We start from the raw sequence: 22,546 nt of genomic DNA on the forward strand, positions 1-22,546 counted from the left end.
TCACAGGAAGATGGAGCGTCGGATCAGCCAAATCTTAACTCCGCCAAAGATCTTGATTTTGTTCTTGCAGAAATTCAGGAAATTCAGCATGATATACATAGAGTAATTAATGATCTGTACAAGATTCAGCATACTCAATTAGAACATTCTCTGAAGCTAGAACATTCTGAGGCATTCAACTCAGAGAAACTGAAAGCAATTCAAGAAGCCTTAAACTCTCTGTTTCAATCAATGGAAGCAATTAAGAAGAACAAAGGTTTGGCTGAGAGTCTCTCCATCACTCAAGACGATATCAACAAACGAGTTGAAAATCTAGAGACGCTTGTAACAAGAAAAATAGACTCGTTGCAAAACACAATGCTCTCTGCTGTCTCTAGCATATCCACTACTGTCAATGTTTTATCAACAAATGTTCGGAAATTCTCATTGAAGATGGAGTTGTTTGACAAAAAGGGGGAAGAGATCAAAGAGATTCTAGAACAACAAAAGAAATCTTCTCGTTGAAGAAAAATCTCTACAGATTCGTGTATTCCATTATTCAGTTGATCAATCTCTTATTTTATCTCGTTGAAGAAAAATCTCTACAGATTCGTGTAGTCCATTATTCAGTTGATCAATCTCTTAATTTATCTGCAATGAGTTCAGACGTTCAGTTATTATTTACTTAGTTTTGTCAAACACCATAAAGGGGGAAATTGTTGGAAACTAAATTCCGGCGTTTGACAAAATATGAACCAACTGATACGCGTAATTCAGCAACTGGACTTAACAACTGAAATCAGCTGATCTAATAAAGAAAACTGATCAGTTGGAAATCGATCAGTTGATACATTCAGCCGTATGCTTCTAAGCTAAGCATCCTTCAACTGAACATGTCTCGGGAAAGAACATTCAACCGACAAAGAGACATAGAAGACTGCAACTGAATATGAAACGCCGCACTTCAATAAATACAGCTTAGAACAACGCATTTCGGCTAAAGTAGTTGAGACGTCGCATTACAATAAATGAAGCAAACAATGCCCAAGAAATAATGAAGTGGCAATCAACGGATACAAATATTCAAATATATCTCAAGTTACCGTTGGAAGGGAAGCTTATAAATATGATAGAAGAACAGCTGAATAAAAGAGGAGATCACTCTATCCAAAGCTTGCTGTAACTCTGCCAAAATCCTAGCTCACTCTTACTTGGTTTATTCGTAGCAATCAATGCTACAATTTGAGCTCACTAGCACTTTGTAATAATCGTTAAATTCGATAGTGCTAAGATCAGTTTCGCACTGAGAACATTTTGTAATACTAAGAGTTTCAGTTTTTGGCAGTGATAAGTCCAAACTGAAGTGGGTCAGTACAAATCTTGTATTCGATCAAAGTCTTTTAGTGGAAATCCTATCCTTGAGATAGAAGGGGTGACGTAGGAGTAATTGAAATCTCTGAACATCCAGAAACAATCCTTGTGTATTCTATTTCAGTTTTGCTATTCTATCTGTCAGTCAGTTACTTTCCACAACTACTTTAGTTTAACTGATTGTCATTGACCAGCAAGATTCCGAGAATCAGTTTGTCACCAAACTGAACTCAAAATTCGAAAAGATCAGTTTTAATTGTGAGTGTTTATTCAACCCCCCTTTCTAAACACTTCTTGATACGTTAATCGATCCTATCAAACTTGAACGTCAGAGTGGCCAAGCCGGAAACCTTTCCGACACCCCACTGATATTTTCTTGTTGAGTGTATGTAGATCATCGGATCCGAGCTCATCCTACCCAGTCACTCGCAGACCACCCGGTCTTATTTCATCATGTCAGGCCAGGCACATCCCAACCAGGCTAGACCGTGTCACCCGGGCTCATCTCATCAAGTCAGGCCAGGTCAGGCCATCTGGATCGTCCCATTATGCCAGGTCAGGCTCATCCCATCAGGTCAAAATATATTCACAAGGAAAGTAACATATATGCTCTGTAGGTCTCCCACCAAGCTCACCCAATCTACCGGGGCATCCTCTTTGACAATATCTGTGAGAAATACGAAATATAGACATAGATACAGTTTCCATTAAAATATAATCTTGACCATCTCGGCACTCAGATTTTTCTATGGCTCTTCATCTAGCTCGAATTTTGGCAGCTATTTCCGGATTGGCATGGAAGAGCATTTGGCTTTGCACTCAGTAGCATAAATCTATATTAGTCACTTAATTCGGTTCAACTAAGAAATCTCACTCTACTGCAAATTAATTCGGATTCAGGATTTCCAGGTTAATGATTTTATTTTTAAGAAAATAAACCAGCCGAAGATGTAGAAAAGTTAGAATTCCGGGAGGCATGAGGCCATCTTAAGCTCGAGAGGCATGAGGCCCCTGAACCATATCTTAAGCCCGGGAAGCATGAGGTCCCGACATAATATCTAAATATTGGGAGGTATGAGGACTCGATACCTTATCTTAAGTACGGGAGGCATGAGGCCCTGACACCTTATCTTAAACCTAGAAGCATGAGGACCCGGCACCATATCTTAAGCCTGGGAGACATGAGGCCCCATCACTTAATCTAAGTCCGAGAGACACGAAGCCCTGACACCTTATTCTAAGTTCAAGAGGGATGAGGACCCGACACTTTATTTAAACCCCAGAAACATGAGGTCACGACACTTAGTTTAAAATCGAGAGACATGAGGCCCCGACACTTAATCACTCGGAATACATGAGGCCTCAGCACCTCATTCAAAGCCCGGGAGACATGAGGTCTCAATACTTCATCTAAGTCCGAGATACATGAAGCCCTGACATCTTATTCTAAGTTCGAGAGGGATGAGACCCTGACACTTTATTTAAACTCGGGAAACATGAGGTCACGACACTTATTATAAAATCGGAAGACATGAGGCCACGACACTTTATCTAAACCCAGAAGACGTGAGGCCTCGGCACCTTATTCAAAGTCCGGGAGACATGAGACCCCGGACACTTCATCTAAGTCTGAGAGACATGAAGCCCTGGCACCTTATTCTAAGTTCGAGAGCGATGAGGCCCCCATACTTTATTTAAACCCTGGAAACATGAGGCCATGACACTTATTCTAAAATCGGGAGACATGATGCCCCGACACTTTATCTATGCCCCGAAGACATGAGGCCTCGGCACCTTATTCAAAGCCCGAGAAACATGAGGCCCGGACACCGTATTCTAAGCCTAGGAGAAATCAGGCCCCGGTTACTTTTAAACACTTGGAAAATTTTACAAAGTGTTGGGACTACTTAGTCATCACTCAGTGATCAAGACCCTGCAATCTGCTCGACTAGCTAGCAAAAATTCAAGAAAGAAAGGATTGGACTAGAAAATGAATATTTTCATCAAACAAGTACAGTTGAGGGGATAAGTTTTTCATGTTCGCAAGGACAACACCATCCTCTTCAAATTGCTCATTTTTATTTGTAGGAGCCAATCTGAAAGCAAGAACTAAATATTTTTTCGGTGGAGTCCAAGCATGACTAATCGAGATAGCAAGTATAACTCTAGCCCAACTATTTGAGGAGGGAGTGGTGATATGCTGGAAAGGCTCAGGTCATCCTTAGACTCGGGCAGGAAGGGAGGACCAAAGAAGGACCAGATTCCAAGTTACTCTCGGAAAACTAAGAAGAGCTCGGGTAGAAGTTAGCAGGTTCAAGTCACTCGACCAGAGTTCATTTCCCTTGACCAGAGTCTGGCTCGCCTGCCCAGGGTTCATCTCGTCCGACCAGGGTATAGGTCACCCGACAAGGGTTCATTTCTCTAGACCAGGGTCATCTCGCACAACCAGGTCCATCTCGTTCGACCAAGGTTCATCTCGCCCAACCAGGGTCATCTCGCCCGACCAGGGTTCAGGTCACCCGAACAATATAACGTCCGAAAAATAAATCCACGTAAACCGCATGCATGAAAATTATTTTAATTGCTTAATTGTTTTATTTAATTGTTTTTAAATTCTTGCATGGTATTTATTATATGATTAAATGTATAATTGCATGATTAAATGATTATATGACATGATTACATGAAATTAAAGATTTTACCCGAATATTCGATAATAAGTAGGGGAAAGAAGACCGGAGATGACCAAGACAAGAATATGTATTTTTATTTAAATAATGGCAAGGCTTCCTAATATGATTAAAAATGATGATTTAATTTTCCTAAAAATTTTGAAGTTCGAATTATTTTATGAGTCGAGCTCGATTTTTATCGGGAAGCTGGTTTTGGGCAAACAAGGAGTTTTAAATGATCAAAAATATTATTTTATGGAAACTAATTTTATAAACTTTTATTATTTAATTAATTAAGTGTTATTGAGATCAATTTAATTAATTTAAGCATTCAAGCCCAAAATCAGAGCCCATTTAACTTATTAATTAAATTATAAATAAGTTTCTTAGGTATTTTATCACCATTATTCCACACCAATCAGCCTGTGAAACACACCTCAAAGCACACACCACAATTTCGAAAATTTGGAGGAAAAGAAAAACTTGTATTCTTCGTCGCCCGTTCGTCCTTCCTTGCCGACGATTGAAAATTCGAGCGTTATAAACGCAACGGCACGTTTTCTAAACCCTTTCAAACATCATACAAATCATATTAGGCATGATTTAATTATTTATCCATGAAAAATATGATTGTTGGATTTTTTTTTACGTTAGATCGTATTTTTCAAAGTTTCAACGATTTTACGTTTATTTGAAAAACGTTTTTGATTCCGACGGACACGCTGTCAACACATGATAAATTATGATAGATTTATATCCAAAATATGACAAAGTAAGTGAGAGAACAAGGCTGGAAACCGTAAGATTTTTAACAAGAAGGGCCGTGAGTTTTTGAGTTTTATGGGCATGCTATGGTTTAAGGGGCTCGAGGGTTTTGCATGGGGCTTGGGGGCTGGCCAGATCTGGTTGGGGACTTGGCCAGGGTAAGGTTCAAAGGCTAGTAAGAGTCCTAGGGCGGCTTGGGTTCGAGCTTGGGGCTCGGGAAAGAGTCCACGCTGGTTGGGGCTCTTCTCGAAAAGAATTTCTGGTGGCCGAGAATTTCAGGGGAGTGGCTAGCTAAGGGGCTGGCTAGGTGGTCTGGGTGATGGCTTAGGATGGTCCAAAGAGGGGTAGGAAGGTCTGTGTCCAGGGGTGTGGCTTGGTCCAGCGAGGGCCGAGCAAAACGTGGGGGGCAGGGGAGGATCGCGCATGCTGTTTTCTGATGCAGGTGCTTCGTGCGCGGGGTCCAGGGCTTGGGCTCGTCTGGGTAGGGTCTAAGCGTGGTTCAAGGATGTTCAGGGTCATGTGGTATCGAGGGTAGCTCAGCTGGAGGAGTCCTAGGGTCACTAGGAGTTCTTATGTGTGAGTTCATCCATGTCCAGATTGTGTAGCTTGGTTCCAGGAGAGTTTGGGTGATCTAGGTTCTGGTTCCTGGGGATGGGCTTGGTCAGTTGGGTGCCTAGGTGGGTTGGCTAGAGTTTGGCTCGAGGTGGCTTGGGCGTGGCTCGAGTATTTTGGGAGATGGCTCGGTGTGTTCCTATAAGGGTCAATTTCAAAAATAATAGAACAAAAATTGAATCCAGGGGTCTAGGGGTGTGGCTCATGAATTGGAAGGATAGAATAAATAATAAAAATGCAATGTTTAAAATTTGGGATCAAAATAATGAGTTTTGGAATTATTCGTGATTTAATCGCCGCATGAGACGCTAATTAAATAATTAATTGAAAAGCCTAGTTTTAAGCTTCATAAAATTATGAAAAATTATATTTAAGCTTAAATAATTATTTAGAATAATCTCATGTCATTAAAAGTTAGAGAAAGATAAATTCGAGAATTTTTACGTACATGGGCAAAATAATAATTTTACACTTAGAAAAATATGTAAAAGCTTGGCAGTATCCCGAAGGATCGTAATTCTTGTAAAATGAGATTTTATGATTTATAATGATGATTTTGATGATAATATATATTTTTATGATTTATGGTAAAGTTGTACAATTTATACCGCTTAAAATGCTATTTTAGGAAATGTGTCTTATTTTATGATTGTTAAAGAAAATGAAAAATATTTTTGAGAGATGTGATTTGACTATGATAAAATATATGATATATGATTTTGTGGGGATGACGTGAGAGCCAAGGCACCAGAGGAACCCATATACGGGCCAAGGCCCAGAGGGACCCCGTTTACGTGCCAAGGACCCAGAGGGACCCCGTGTATGGAAAAGGCCCTAAGGGACCCCGGCGATCGTATTTCCATGGTGGAGACCATGTGGAGCTAAGACTGCAATCAACCAAAGGATAAAAGCTAGTCACTTTCAAGGATCAAACTTCACCCAAAATGATATATGATTGAAAGCTTATGATTAAAATGATTTTTTTGATATATGATTCATGATGATGATTAAAGGTATTTTTAAATGATTTTTAAAATGATCTATTTATGCTCAAAGCTTATTTTAAATGATTTTTGGAAGGATTTATTTATGCTTAAAGTTATTTTAAAATGATTTTACGATTTATGATTTAATTATGCTAAAATGATTTTAAATGGTTTATTTATGTCCAAAAGCTATTTTAAATAAAAATATGATTTTAATGCATGTGAATGTATATGTATTATTTGTTATCCATGCTTAGAACGTGTTGAGTCTTTAGACTCACTAGGTTTGTATGATGCATGTTTAGATGATTTATGGGAGGTGCTGACGCTTGAGTGGATTGAGTGCAGCTAGGGATGTAAATAAACCAAACCGTTTGCAAGCTATTCGAAGCTCGATTTGATAAAAAGCTCGTTTGAGTTCGTTTGTTAATCATATCAAACCAAGCTCAAGCTCGATTTTGAGCTTGAAAATTAATCAAACCAAGCTCAAGCCTAAAGATATTCTGCTCGTGAGCTCGCAAACATGTTTGATAATAGGCTCGCGAGCTCGAGCTCGGCTCGTTTAGGTGGCTCGTAAGCTCGAGTTCGAGCTCAACTCGTTTAGGTGGCTCGTAAGCTTGAGCTTGACTCATTTGTTGAGTAGACAAATAAAAATATTAGTACTAAAGTCAATGGAAGGAATTGAACACAAGACAAATAAAAATATTAGTAAATGTTATTATGGAGTTTGCAGGATATTTGACTAGTTGATATTGGAGATGATTTTGTAATTCTTGATTTTAATGGATTTTCTGACGTCATCCCTACTTTCTCAACATACTTAGTTGAAGTATTAAAGAGGTGAAATTATTTCATTATTATTTATATGGTGATATCAGTGTATGATGAATATTCTAGATGTATTATTTTGGAATGTTCAATAATATATTGATTTATGTTTTTTTTTGCTCTTATTTGTGTCGTTTTGATTATTTATGAATGAATTTACATTTTTATGTCTGATTTAAAATTAATTTATAAATATATTTAATTTTTAACAAGCTCGAATCAAGTTCAAGCTCGAACTCAATTATATGCTTTATGAGCTCGAAAACGAGCCGAGCTCAAGCCATGCTTGTTAGACATGCTAAACGAGCTATTAATGAATCAAGCTTGAGCCCGACTTGATTAACATGCTAAACGAGTCAAGCTTTTCACGAGCTTGGTAATTTCAAGACAAACCAAGCTCGAGCCTGATAATAAAAGCTCGAATCGTGCTCGAGCCTCAAACAATCTTAAACGAGCCAAGCTCAAGCCTGATACTGTTTGGTTGTTTGGTTTGGATCGTTTACATCCCTCTGTGCAGCAGTACACACCCGATGGCCTTTATGTTTCCGCACTAGCTAGATCGATTTTTGATTTAAGGATTTATGTTAATGATTTTTATTAGAGATAATTTTTATGCTTTATTTTATTGTTAATTGATTTTTGTAAAGGTCGATTTAGGATGTTTTGGTTAGTCGATGATTTAAGATTTTATTTTATGCACTTATGATTTAAAATTTAAAATTATTATGATTCATGATTATATTAAATTATTTTATTTAGTACTTTAAAATTTATGATTTAAGATTAGAAAAAAAACCGAGGTCGTTTCAGTGAAAACCAAAGTCTTTTAGCGATACCTTCTGGAAACAGAAGAAGGAGAGACGTAGAAGATTTCATCTTCGAACTTGCAGAAACAACTACCGTCTGCTGCCTACTGTTTTATTATTTTCACCTCAAACCATCAGATCTTTTTCGCACAAGTTATTGTGATCTGCTAGAAATATATTCGAACAAGATAAACATAATCTCTAACAGGATTCTAGAATCTTTGCAAAAACGTCAAAGAAAGGAAAGAGTTTATTCACCCCCTCTAAACTCTATATCGATCCACAACAAGTGGTATCAGAGCGGGTTATTCTTGTTCTGAAATTCTACAACAGAAATGGTACATTTCAGCAAAGTCCCTATGTTCTCAAAGGAGGATTTCGATGATTGGAAGATTAGGATGCAAGCCGATCTTGCAGCCAAAGACGATGGTATGAGATTTGTCATCACAAATGGTCCCTTGAAATTTCTAAAGCCTAATACAACTATTGCTGTTACTGAAGGTGCACCACAAATGGTTGAAAAGCAAAGAAGTGAATGGACAAGCGAGGACAAGAAGAAAGCAAATCTAGACAATGTTGCTAAGGATATTCTTTACAAAACACTTGAAAAAAGTACCTTCAGCAAAATCAAAATGTGTTACAACAAAAGAGATCTTGGAGAAACTCATCCAAATTTGTGAAGGAAATGAACAGACAAAGGAAAACAAGCTGTCTGTTGCAATGCAGAAGTTTGAAAATCTTAAGATGAAAGCTGGAGAAACTCTAAGCGAATTTGATGAGCCATTCAGCAGCTTAATAAATGAACTAGCAGCCTTAGGAAAGGAACTTGGCAATAGAGAAGTGGCACTCAAAGTGATGAGAGCTTTACCCAGGGAATGAGATGTAAAGACAATGGCTATGAGAGTCTCAAAAGATCTGAACAAGTTGGAGATACATGACTTGTTTGCAGATTTGAAAGCTTATGAGTTTGAATTGGAAGTAAGAAGTGAAGAAGAGCCCTTGTCGAATTCACCTACCAAAGCTCTTGCAGCTACTACTAATGCTATTGCTGCAGTTATTTCAAGTGTATCACCTGCTATTGCTAATGAAAGTACATCTAACAAGACTGCTGACAAATCAGCAATGATGCAATGTCCCTATTCGTGAAGAAATTTTCAAGATTCATGAAGAAGAATTACCGAGCATACCAAAGTCCAAACCGAAACTTCAAAAAAGAATCACCACCTGGTGATATGACATGCTTCAACTGTGGAAAAATATGACATTTTATTGCTGACTGCCCAATACCTAAGAAGGATGACCAAAAAAAGAAGGAGTACAAGCGAAATGATAAGAAATCTAGAAGAGATCGCAAAGCAATGATCGCTGAAGAAAGAAAATCAAAATGGGCAGATTCTAGCTCCGATTCTTCTGACTCAGATAGCCATTCCAGCGATAGTGATGAAGAAGAAATCAAGTGTCTCAATGGCGAATACTGAACCAACCTCGACATCTGGAGAGGTATTTGATTTTGATTATGATGAATTTACACGAAATGATTTAGTTAAATCATTGCATAATATGGTAGAAGAGTACTCAAAACTTTCTCAGTCATTCGAGGAGGTTAAAATTGAAAATCAAAACTTGAAAGATCAAATTAGTAAGTTCACTTGATTGCAAGAAAACAACAGCAGTGATCTAGAAGTTGAGATAGGTAAATTGAGAACTGAGAATGACAGAGTAAATGCAGATTCCCAGACGATGATGTCTGAAAATCAGAAGCTATCGGTACTTGTGAATGCATGAAATAAGTCTTCTGTTTCATTAGAAAAGATGCAAGAATTACAGAAGCAATCTGGAGACATGAGTGGTCTCGAATTTTGTAATGATGAAGTACTTCTGAAACAAGTACAAAGCCAAAACTAGATATGAGCAAAGAGAAATACATTCACCTTATTAAATCCAGTATGGTACATAAACCAGAAGTACCAACTGTTCAAATTGAAAGGTATGTAGACCAGACGAACAGAAGTAAACATTATGGTCTGGGTTATGTTGAACCTAAGACTAGAGTCCATCAAAGTGCTGGATCCAGTAGAGGATTCCACACATGAGGACAACCCTCTGTGAAGGTTAGAAACTACCAGTACTATAATTGTAGACCAGTTCAGAAGAGATACAGACCAGACGATAAAAACAGAAGGGAAGAACAACATCCTAAAATGAATTTTGTTAGAAATAACATTAATAGACCTTCTGTTGCACGCAACTCTGAGGATATCCGAAGTACAAGATCACCTAAAATTGTACAAATGTGGGTTTCTAAAGGACAGATAAGGCTTGGACCCAAATAGATTGGGTACCAGTTACTAAAACTTGTGTTTGCAGGAACAGGAGAGGAAATCCAAGATAAGCAGCTCTACATGGTATCTGGACAGTGGATGTTCCAGATATATGACTGGGCAAAAGAGTCTATTTTCAGAAATAATGAGTTGTAATAGACCAAAGATTACTTTTGGGGACAACTCAAAAGGTAAAACCATGGGTAAGAGTAATGTTATCTATGGTAATATCACTATAAATGATGTGCTATTGGTTGGAAATATATGTTACAATTTAATTAGAATTAGTCAACTATGCGATAATGGATACTCAGTAGCTTTTCAGAAGCACACCTGCACAGTGAAAGATGCTAATGAGTCTATAGTCTTAACCGGAAAGAGAGAAGGCAACACTTACAAAGTATCATGGAACAAAGATCATGTTAATCTTCCTACATGTTTAGTTGCCTCCCTAAGTGATAAACATTGGTTATGGCACAAGAGATTGAATCATCTTAACTTCAAGTCAATCGATAATCTCAAGAAGCAGAATATAGTTGATGGTTTACCTGATATTAGTTTCGTTAAGAATCATGTATGTTCTGCATGTCAACTTGGCAAAAATATTAGATCTAGCTTTAAGAATAAAGACAGTAAATCAACGTCGAGATGTTTCGAAATTATTGCATATGGACTTGTTTGGTCCAATCCCTATCATGAGCTTAGGGGGAATGAAATACACTCTTGTTGTTGTTGATGACTTTTCTAGATTTACTTGGGTAATCTTTCTTGCTGGAAAATATTAAACCAGTGGCCTCCTAATCAAGCTTCTGAAAAAGATTCAAAATGAAAAATCAGTTTCTGTCATTAAAATCATAAATGATCGGGGCACTGAATTTACTAACAAAATTCTTGAGTTATATTTGGATGAACATGGTATTTATCATGAATATTCAGATTCCAGAACGCCTCAAAAAAATGGAGTAGCTGAGAGGAGAAACAGAACTCTTAAAGAAGCTGCTAGAACGATGCTAGCAGATGCAGACATCTCTCAGCGCTTTTGGGCAGAAACAATCAACACAGCGTGTTATACATAAAACAGAACTATGATCAACAAGAGGTATAATCAGATTGTACTTAAAATGCACGAGGAGTTGCTCCAATTGTATTTAAATAAGTTAAAAGTAATATATGCACGAGTCGTTGCTCCAAGGGAGAGTAACACGATTTGTGCGAGAGAAGTGTTTCACAACCTTCCTTTATTATTATTTTTTTTAAAAAAAAATGATGTGGCATGTTAGCCATATCAGCTGTCGCTTAAAGTTGAACACTAATTTTACGGCAACATAATAAAATTGTATATATAAATATATATCTCGAGTTATACTTGATGCATAGTATGAATTATCTAATAAATGAAATTATTATCTTCGATTTGGATAAGATAATTTTTTAATAATGGAGAGCATTGTCAAATTAAAAAATCTAAAGTTAATTTCTTAAAACATATTAAACTATGATAAATAAATATTTTATGTTAGGATCAAATGTTTATCAGTAGACTAAAATTTATAGTTGTCAATCAATACGCAATACACACATTAGAATTCCCAAATCCAAATAAGATACAGTTAGGCAGGCTACCACACACACATTGGGCGTGCTTCCCGAATTACAAACCGGAAAAAATCGATTTTTATGATTTGATTTTGTAAATGTTGTACTATTTTAGATTAGGTTGGTGATTACGTCTAGCATTATTTCATTACTTTGTGGAAATTTACAAAATAACTAATCTCTCATTTTATATATGATTCTAATTTATTAAATAACAATAGATAATCAATTTATTTTTGTTTGCATATGTTTTCATGTTGATTTAGTTAGAGTAGGTATCCATGGAACCTACTTATGGATTGAGATTTATTGACTTTTATGTAAAAATAATATTTATTTTAGTAATATTTCTTGAATATACTATAAGTACCATGAGGTCCACAAGTCACGTATATCATGAAATTCATTAGGAAGTTTATTGTATATTCTAAATTTGTTTCTAATCGATTCAACTACCTGAAATAAGAATAAATGTCAGCTCCATCTCGAGACTAGCATATGTGGTGTTCACGTCATGTTTCATTGATATGGACATGGAGATTTATAATCATATAGATGATAATTTTTTCATATGAAATATGGAAAGGGAGTAAGCCTAATGTATCATATTTTCATGTGTTTGGTTGTAGATGTTATTTGCATAATAATGGTAAAAATTATTTGTCAACATTTGATTTAAAATCAGATGTTGGAATTTTTCTTGGATATTCAGCAATAAGCAAAGCATATAGAATTTTCAATAATAGAACTCTTAATGTTGAAGAATCTATTTATGTCATCTTTGATGAAGATAGCAGTGCTCCTGAAATTTCTAACATGTCAAATCTAAGTAACATATTAGATAGAATTCATCTGGAACTGAATAGTGAACATGATGCAGAACCAAGTGTCAAAGATGCTCAAAATCCAGAACCAGACATTCCTATGATAGAACCAGTTGTACAGACACAGGATGTACCAAAACCAGCAGCTGACAGTCCAGAACCTACTACTGCTTTACCTGAGCATGATTCAAATCCATTAAATCAGGAAGAAATCTCTCTAAACCCTTTTGTTTGGAGAAAATCACACCCTCCATCTTTGGTTATTGGAAATCCAGCAGCTCTTTTAAGAACCAGAAGGAAAATAATAAATGAACATATGCATGCTGCTTTTATTTCTCAGGATGGACCAAAGAAGATTGAAGAAGCTCTTCTGGATCCCAGTTGGATTGAAGCTATGTAAGAAGAGCTGAATCAATTTAAAAGAAATGAAGTGTGGTTTCTTGTACCTAGACCATCTCATCAAGCAGTTATTGGCTCAAGATTTTAGAAAAGAAGAATGAATATATTATGATGAGACCTATGCACCAGTAGCAAGGCTTGAAGCAATCAAAATATTCTTGGCCTTTTCTGCTTTCAAGAACTTCAAAGTTTATCAGATGGATGTAAAAGGTGCCTTCCTAAATGGTCTATTGCAAGAAGAAGTTTACGTTGAACAACCCCCAGGTTTTATTGATAATTTCTTACCGCATCATGTCTTTAAATTACACAAAGCTTTGTATGGTTTGAAACAGGCACTTAGGGCTTGGTATGATACTCTTTCACTATTTCTTGTAATCATGATTTTACCATCGACACCGTGGACAAGACTTTATTCACATTAGTTAAAAACAAGCACATTCTGTTAGTATTTATGTTGATGATATTATATTTGGGTCAATTAACCCCAAATTGTGTGAAAAGTTTGCTAAGATAATGCATGAACAATTTGAAATTAGCATGATGGGAGAATTGACATTCTTCCTAGGACTGTAGATTAAGCAACTAGATACATGAATCTTCATAAATCAGGCTAAGTACACAAAAGAACTACTGAAAAAGTTTGGCATGGAAACATGCTCTGCTGCTTCCACTCCAATGAGTTCATCTACTAAACTTGATAAAGATGAAAGTGGAATTTCAGTAAAGGTAACTCAGTATTGTGGTCCTATTGGCTCATTGTTATACCTTACTGCCAGTAGACCTGATATTATGTTTGCTGTTTGTATTTGTACGAGATTTCAGTCTAACCTTAAGTAATCGCATTTTATTGCTGCTAAACGAATTTTGAAATATTTAAAGGGTACTTAAAATGTCGGCCTATGGTATTCCAATGATTCTTCTTTCAATCTTATTGTATATTCAGATGCTGACTATGCAGGTTGCAAACTAGATAGAAAAAACACCAGTGCTTTTTGTCAATTTCTTGGTGATAGGTTGATCTCCTGGTTCAATAAAAAGCAGACTTCCATAGCCACGTCTACTGCAAAGCAGAATATCTTGCTGCTGGAAGATGCTGCTCACAATTACTTTGGATGCAACAACAACTTAAGGACTATGGAGTTCAAGCCTCTAAATCACCTATATTTTGTGAAAATACCAGTGCTATATCAATTCCACACAATCCAGTACTTCATTCCAGAACGAAGCACATTGACATCAGAAACCATTTTATTAGAGATTATGTGCAGAAAAAGTACATTCTTCTGGAATATGTCCCTACGGATCAACAAACAGCAGACATCTTTACAAAACCTCTTCCGAAGACTAAGTTTTCTTATTTCTGAAATGTTCTTGGTTTAATTGACTTGTTGTAACTACTGATTACTATCTTCTGATCTTTATGCTTTAAGTAGAAACAGTAGATAACATAGTACAAGAAGTATAATAAAATGAACTATTTCATTCATAAAATCAGATGCGTTACACTAGATAAGCAATTACAATCGTTGATATCAGCAGTATTGAGATTTACAGTAGAAATCCTAACTAGAACCTACTGAAATCACCCCCTCCTCTCTTCGCATGATCGTGATTTGTGAAAGGGATGATTCCGCAGCTTAAATTTAATATTATAGAATAATCTAACTGATTATTCATTCTACAGATCCAGAATTTTGTTCCAAGTCTTCATCCTTTTAAGAACGATGTCTTCAAACATCTTCTTACGAGACGCCGCAAGTTATCTTTGGAACTCCCTTGCTTTATCCGACTCTGGAGCAGACTCTGATGAACTGCTTGCTTTATCCATTTGTTAAATGTTTAAAATGACATAGTTTGTGTCTTTGCAGGTATTTATAATTATCCTCGGGCTAGTTGAAGAGTCACTTGACTATTCACCTCCTGCTTGTTCCTATTGGAAGAATATCAAGAGTCATATGTTTTTTCCTCCGATCTTCATTCTTCGCATTTAATATTTGTTTATTTGCATTAATTTAGTGGGAACATTGTTTAATTGTGACTGATATTTCCATTTCAAGTCATATACAGAAGGAGATTTGTCTTTTCGATAAAAAAATGTGTCTACTGGACTTTGTCAAAAGTGCTGGATATATTTTAGTACTTTATCACTTCCAGTAGATATTATCATAAAACGACAAATCCTCTTCTGAATTTTTAGTAACCGCTTTGGACAGCCCACCTTTTATTGATTTATTTTTATTTTTTAAAAAATCATAGGTTCAACTGATACTCATCTTTTAACTTTTCAATCTCACCGTAAACATATTGACACGTATCCTTATGTTTTCACTAACGGCTGTACATTTTGAATTTAGCCGCCTTTTCTCTCTCTCATTTCACTTTTACGATTACAGATTGTTGCATACTTGCTACTTCTTTCTCTCGAGTTTCTTTCTACAACAAAATCTACTTCGAATCCTTTTCACTTATAGGAAAATGGCTGGAGCCTATACACTCAATGCTTATCAAGTAAATTTTGCATCGGTACTCACCATCAAGGATGATAATCTCGTTAAAATGTTCAAGGCCATTGATAAATCTTGTCTTAGAAATTTCTGGAATCACCCACAATCATTTACAAGACCACTCTCCTGGATTTCTATGCAAAAACAACCATTGAGGATGGAAAGATTGTATACTCTTAGGGAGATGCGTCAATAACCATCGATTCTGAACTTCTGGGATCAACATTCTTTCTCTCATTCTCAGGTAACTTTGAATGTTATGTTATTACTAAGGAGGAAATGTCTACTGCTATTACCACCTTCTCGGCTTCTGGAGAGGAGCTTTCTCCCTCCTGTTTTAAGAAGCTTCTGAAAATGGAGTACCAAGTACTCGCTGATATTGTTGCGAAGGCACTTCTAGGTAAAAGCTGGCACCTTTGATAAATTGACCAAGGAGAAGGTCCAAGTGATGATAGCCATCACTTCTGAAGAAAAAGTTGATTGGAGTCGCTTCTTATTCAAAATCATGAAGGACATGATTTTACGAAAGGGTACTACTGGTTTTAGCTGTCCAAATCAGCAAGTTGTTGAAGGATGCTGGTTTTCCGCTTACGTCGGAACAAGATGGTTCGTATGTTACCATGGCTGATGTTGACAACGTGCTCGCTTTAAGGCCAAAACCAATCGTGGCAAAATTTGTTGCCATCAAAAAGGAGATTGGTGATACTCAAGCTGAGGCTCAAGAACCTCAGAAGAAAGTCAAGCGGAAAAAGAGTTGTTGTCGTGACTGACTCCGATAAAACCATATCTGAAGAATCCGCTACCCCCAGCCAAATCCTCACTCCCAACCACTCAAACCAAAAAGAAACCACAAACCACAATCCGTATCAAGAAGACAGCAGCCCTTATTGACCTTGATATTGTTCCTTTGAGACAAGTTTTTCCAACCGTCACCTCATCTAAACCAGTCTCTATCCCTACTTCAAACCCCGCAGCCATTCCTACTGCAACCACTTCAGCTTCATTTCAAACCTTTAGACCCTCTACTAGAGTTGTAATCAGAGAACCTCTTGCAGGGTCCTCTGCTTTTCGACCCGTGCTACCTGTCTTCTCAGACAAAGGCAAAGGTAAACTCGTTGAAGAACCAAAAGATCATGGTGCCAAATCATCTGTTCAAACATCTTTTGATTTTCACCTGGATGAAATCGAAAAATCTGCCAGTGAGGATATGAATTTCTTCGATGACTGGCTCAAGGTTCTAGTTTTCCACCCCATCACATATTTAAGAACTCCAGGTTCTTATGCCAAAATGGTGAAGAATGAGAAGCAAGTTTTTGCTTCTGCTAAGACCAGAAACGTCATTGAAACTATAAACAGAAGAAACTACATTATTGATCAGCTCAAGCTTTAGAAGCTGGATTCTGTTCTGAAGACTCTTAAGTCAAATTTTGATTCCACGAATCCTATTGCTGCTCACGATCAAGATGTCATCCAACTTTTGACTGCCCGGTTGAGATTACTGAATGAGCAAGTTCTTGCTCAGGAACAGGCTTTTGCACAACCTCTGCAATACAGAGTAGGTGTAATATCCCAACCTTTTTATTGTTCTATTTCCAATAATATCTTCTTTGGGTTGGTGTTTTGGTTTTATTGTTATGGTTATGGTTATTGTACATTCATGGTTATTGTGGTATGGTATTGTTAGTTGTTATGATTGTTAATGTATAATAGTAAGATTTGATTGATGGTATGATGGTTGAGATTATGTGGAAGGGCTATTGTTTATGGTTATATTTATTGGAATGCTTATTGTTTTTGGTGTTATGTTTCATAGTTGGTGATGATTATGGAGGGGAATGAGTTATTGTTGTGATGGTTTTATGGATGATTTGAGGGCCTAATTGAATGTTTAATTTCATTGGTATTACATGGCATTGAAAGAGGATGGATTTAAATGGTTTGGTGATGGTTTTGAGGTGCAGGGGCAGCTTTGCTAGGTGCAGGCGCAGCGCCAAACAGCGCCCAGGCGACGAAGCGCGGGAGCCCAAAGTGTTTTTTTAAAACACGTTTTTGGGGGATTGAAGGCTTATATCTTCTATTCTAGAGGTTTCCACTCATTTCTATCATTCTCCATTAGTTTATCTCGGTTCAAGCTTTTCTCCCCAAGGTTTTCTCTCCCTCATCTTCCATCTCAAGCTGAAGGATTTTAGTATATTTCTTAGGTTCTCCAACCTTAATTTCCAAGCTTCAAGGTAAGGATTCTATATTCTTGAGTTGAGAAGGGTTTGAGAGTTGAAGGTATATGTTGGCTTGATTGAATTCTATGATTATTGGTTGATTATGTGTATATTGTTGTAGGAATTCTTCCAAGATCATCTTGGCAACCAATTGCTTGTTGGGTTGTAAGTAGAAGCTTTCCTTTGTGCTCACATGATATATATGTAGAAAAGCCATGTTTATTGATATCTAGCTCCTTCCATTGTTATGTTTTTGATATATTTGTTGATATATATTCATTGATCAAATGATTACCATTGAATTGATTGACAAAGGAGCTAGAAGTTAATGTTGCCTACTAAGTGTTTGTCCAATTGCCTCAATAAAATTCCTATGATTAAAGCCAATGATTGATAGTAATTGCATGCATTTCATTGGTCAATTTCATGATTAAGAGTATCTCTCACAGTTTTGATATTTATATCAAAGAGATATTTATCACAGGTCACAGGTCACAGAACTATCAATTCTTTTATTTAATTCATGCCACGAGATACCATCTATATTGCCTTGATATTTATTGTTCATTGAAAATGGTATTATTCAGTTTTTATTGCCATTGTCATAGCCATGTTCCAAGCCAAGCCTACATATATGTACTTGTTATTTATAGCTTTCTATTTACTGAGTTTTAATATCATTCCAGTTAATGTCATGCTGAAGCAGGTGATAAGAAATAATGAAATGGATTGTCCAAGAGGGAAGAAGTCATATCACATGATAAGGGGAAACACTTTTGAATCGTAACACTATTTTTGGGTGATGAGCATTAATGGCCATGTGTATCATGTATTTTGTATCAAATGAATTACATTTTTCAGGTGACTTTTGAATATTGGTGATGATATTTTGTGAATTGTTACGATAAAAGTTTGAGAATTTTTTTATGTAAATAGTATTTAGTTTTTCCCCTTTTCAATGAAATGCTACCGCGAATGCTATTTATTATAAATCTAAATGTTATGGGAGAGGGTTGTTTCAATTGGTATCAGAGTAAAGTTTCTTAGGACCAGATATTACTTCTTCTACCTAGGACAATCCAGTATGTTTTCTATCTTGCATCTATTGATTTTAACATTGATAAATGATTCTATTTCATTGCCATTGATATCTTATTGTTTCCTAGCTATGTTAAAGTGAGCTATGTGTAGGAAATGCCTCCCAAACGAAAGAGTACTGAAGGGGATGATAGGACCCCTACTACTGATAAGACTGCGAAAGTTGTGAATGAATTCAGTAAGGTATTAAAAAAGCAGGCTAAGATCCATGGCAAACAGATTCTACAGTTATATGCATGCAAACTCCGCCCCAGGGTCGTGGCCAAGGAAGAGGTCAAGGTAAAATGGAAAGTAATGAAGATGATTCTTATGATCGGTTCAGGCCGATGAATCCTCATGAATTTATCGGTGGTCCTGATCCACTAGTGGCTCTTGAGTGGGTCAAGTCATTGGAGGCCATCTTTGATTATTTAAAGTTTACTGATCAAGATAAAGTAAGTTGTGCTGTGTTTATGTTGGTGAAAGCTGCTCGTATTTGGTGGGAAGCTACCAAAGTTACTGTTAATGTTCGAGAACTAAAGTGGAATGAGTTCAAGGAATTATTCTATGCCAAATATTTTTCAAAGGAAGTCAAAGCCAAGAAGGTAAAATAATTTCTTGAATTTAGGCAAGACTCCATGACCGTCACTGAGTATACATTGAAATTTGAAGAAGGATGCATCTTTGTTTCCTTTATTGCCGAGAATGATAAAGATAAGGGTGAACACTTTCTTCGTGGTTTAAAGCCATAGATTAGAATAGATGTTCACATGTCGAAAGTGGTCACATACCAAGACATTGTTGAGAGAGCCTTGCTTGCTGAGCATGATGAACAAGAGATTGAGAAGGAGCGGCAGTTAAGAGGGCAAGCTTTCCAAGCAAGAGGTCAAAGGGCAAGTGCTAATATTCGAGGTGGCCACAAAGGGAAAGGCAAGATGGAACAATGTAATAAACCTCCTTTGCCTTCCTCGGATACTGAGAGACCATTGCGTCCTAAGTGTGGCAAGCCACACAAGGGAGAATGTTTGATTGGTAGTGGCCGATGTTACAGATACAAGAAAATGGGTCACACAACACGGAAGTGTCCTCTTTCTTCGAATCAAGAAAGAGTGCAAGGTAGAATTTTTGCAATGACAAAAGAAGGTGCTAATCCTGATTCTTTGGTAATATCAGGTAATATTTTAATATCCGGCAAGGAAGCACTTACATTGATTGATACTGGTGCGACTCATTCTTTTATGTATGAAGTGTTTACGCACTCTTTATCTGTTGAGCCTACTGTCATGCCTTTATATTTCAATATTGTGTTGCCTTATGGAGATGAAATTTGGCCAACTAGTATCCTTAAGGCATGTCCTGTACAGATGGGTACGAGAATATTGTTTGCTGATCTAATTGTTATTCCGATGGTTGCTTTTGATGTTATACTGGGTATGGATTGGTTGTCTGCCTAGCGTGCAATGATTGACTGTGTGGGAAAGACAGTGAAGTTTTTAACCGATGACCATGAGAGTGATACCTTTGTTGGTGTAGGATCTTCGCTGAGTGTTCCCATTATTTCTTGTTTACAAGCTACTAAATTATTGAACAAGGGGTGTCTTGGTTTTCTGGCTTCGGTATCGGTGAGAAGGGAAGGTAATATGCAATTACAGAATATTGATGTGGTTCAGGGTTATCTTGACGTATTTGCTGATGATGTGCTTGGATTACCACCTGATCGAGAGGTAGAGTTTGTTATTGAAGTGATTCCAGGTACATCTCCAATTTCTAAGGCTCTTTACAGGATGGCTCCACCCGAAATGAAAGAATTGAAGAATCAATTGTAGGAACTATTAGATAAAGGTTTTATTCGTCCTAGTTCCTCGCCATGGGGAGCTCTAGTTTTATTCGTGAAAAAAAAAAAGATGGATCGTTGAGATTATGTATTGACTATCGAGAACTCAACAAGGTAACTGTTAAAAATAAATATCCTTTGTCGCGGATTGATGATCTTTTTGATTAATTGCAAGGATGTTAGAAACTTAATTTCGGTTGTTTGACAAACTAAATGATTAATTTATTGGACTAACTGATCAAGTAGTTCGAAGAAACTGAACTACATAAATCACATGACAGTTGCCTAACTGAATATTAATGCGCAGTTTATCAAAGGCAACTGAAACAAACTGAACTGAACTTACGAAGACAATTGACTGATCAGTTGGAAACTGATCAGTTGACATATTCAGTTGTGAGCTTATCAGCTGATCATTAAGTTGTACACGTCATCAGTTGAAAAGGACATTCAACCGACAACAGTACAATGCAGACTGCTACTCATAGTGGAATGCCGCATTTTAGAGCTTACAGTGTACGAATGTCAGAAGAATATTGACGTGGCAATCAACGGATATATTGATTCAAATTATATTTAATGTTACTATTGAAGAGAAGCTTATAAATAGGTGAGAAGAGCAGTTGAGCAAGCATCCAATCGATCTATCTATTCTCAAGCTTGCTGTTGCCCTGCTGAATTTATAGCTCTTACTCAAAATCAAAAAGCTCTCACTTATCTGATTTATTTGTAGCATTTGAGGCTACCTTTCGAGCTTACAAGCACAAATCGTTTTATTGTTTATTTGATCTTAACTAGATCAGTTGTGCTAAGTTCAGTCGAAGAACTGTGAGATATTTAGTAAACTAAGAGTTTCAGTTTTGGAAGTGTTAAGTCCAAACTGAAGTGGGTCTGTACAATCTTTGTATCGATCAAAGTCTTGTAGTGCATATTCTATCCTTGTGATAGAAGGGGTAACGTAGGAGTTATTTCAATCCCCAAACATCCATAAATCTTTGTGTTACTACTTCAGTTATTTATTCTATCTTTCAGTCAGTTTATTTCCGCAACTGTTATCAGTTAAACTGATTGTCATTGACTGACAAGATTCCTAGTTTCATTTTGTCACAGAACTGACACTTCATTCGAAAAGATTCTAAAATCGTAAGTGTTTATTCAACCCCCATTCTAAACACATCTCAACCTATCTACCGATCCTAACAAAGGAGCAACAGTGTTCTCGAAAATTGATCTCCGGTCTGGGTACCATCAATTGAAAGTGAAGAATAAGGATATACCAAAGACTGATTTTAGAATGAGGTATGGTAATTATGAATTTCTGGTGATGTCATTTGGACTAACCAATGCTCCTTCAGTTTTCATGGATTTAATGAATCGTGTCTTTAAACCTTATTTGGATACTTTTGTTATTGTGTTTATTGATGACATTTTGATTTACTCAAAGACACGATAACTTCATCGTGAGAATTGTACTGCAGCCATTGAGGGATAAGCAACTTTATGCTAAGCTAAAGAAATGCGAGTTCTGGTTGGATCAGGTGGCATTTTTAGGCCACATTTTTCGAAAGAAGGCTTATCGGTGGATCCATTTAAGATTGAGTCTATCAAACAATGGTCCATTCCAAAAACAGTTTCTGAGGTAAGAAGTTTTCTGGGTTTGGCAGGATACTACAGATGGTTCATAGCGGATTTTTCAAAGATAGCATTGCCACTGACAAGGTTGACAAAGAAATCTATTAAGTTTGAATGGACCATA

At 36.8% G+C, this 22,546-nt stretch overlaps 1 protein-coding gene across 1 annotated transcript; it reads left to right on the top strand.

The window, feature by feature from the left end:
* Positions 1 to 19,261: 19,261 nt before the first annotated feature.
* LOC142542017 (uncharacterized) lies at positions 19,262 to 20,782 on the top strand. Its single transcript, XM_075648465.1, has 3 exons — positions 19,262 to 19,561; positions 19,709 to 20,387; positions 20,490 to 20,782. Exons 1-3 carry the CDS (start codon positions 19,262 to 19,264, stop codon positions 20,780 to 20,782), a joined length of 1,272 nt encoding a protein of 423 aa, XP_075504580.1.
* Positions 20,783 to 22,546: the final 1,764 nt, after the last annotated feature.

The sequence above is a fragment of the Primulina tabacum genome, chromosome 4, assembly GCF_025594145.1.
Source record: "Primulina tabacum isolate GXHZ01 chromosome 4, ASM2559414v2, whole genome shotgun sequence".
Taxonomy (NCBI): domain Eukaryota; kingdom Viridiplantae; phylum Streptophyta; class Magnoliopsida; order Lamiales; family Gesneriaceae; genus Primulina; species Primulina tabacum.

Excerpts from the sequence above, each read along its gene's own strand:
- LOC142542017 (XM_075648465.1), top strand. The coding sequence starts at position 19,262 with ATGGAAAGTAATGAAGATGATTCTTATGATCGGTTCAGGCCGATGAAT. Across the intron at positions 19,562-19,708 it reads AGGAAGTCAAAGCCAAGAAG|ATTAGAATAGATGTTCACAT; the intron begins GTAAAATAATTT and ends TTAAAGCCATAG. Across the intron at positions 20,388-20,489 it reads TGCTTTTGATGTTATACTGG|GATCTTCGCTGAGTGTTCCC; the intron begins GTATGGATTGGT and ends TTGTTGGTGTAG.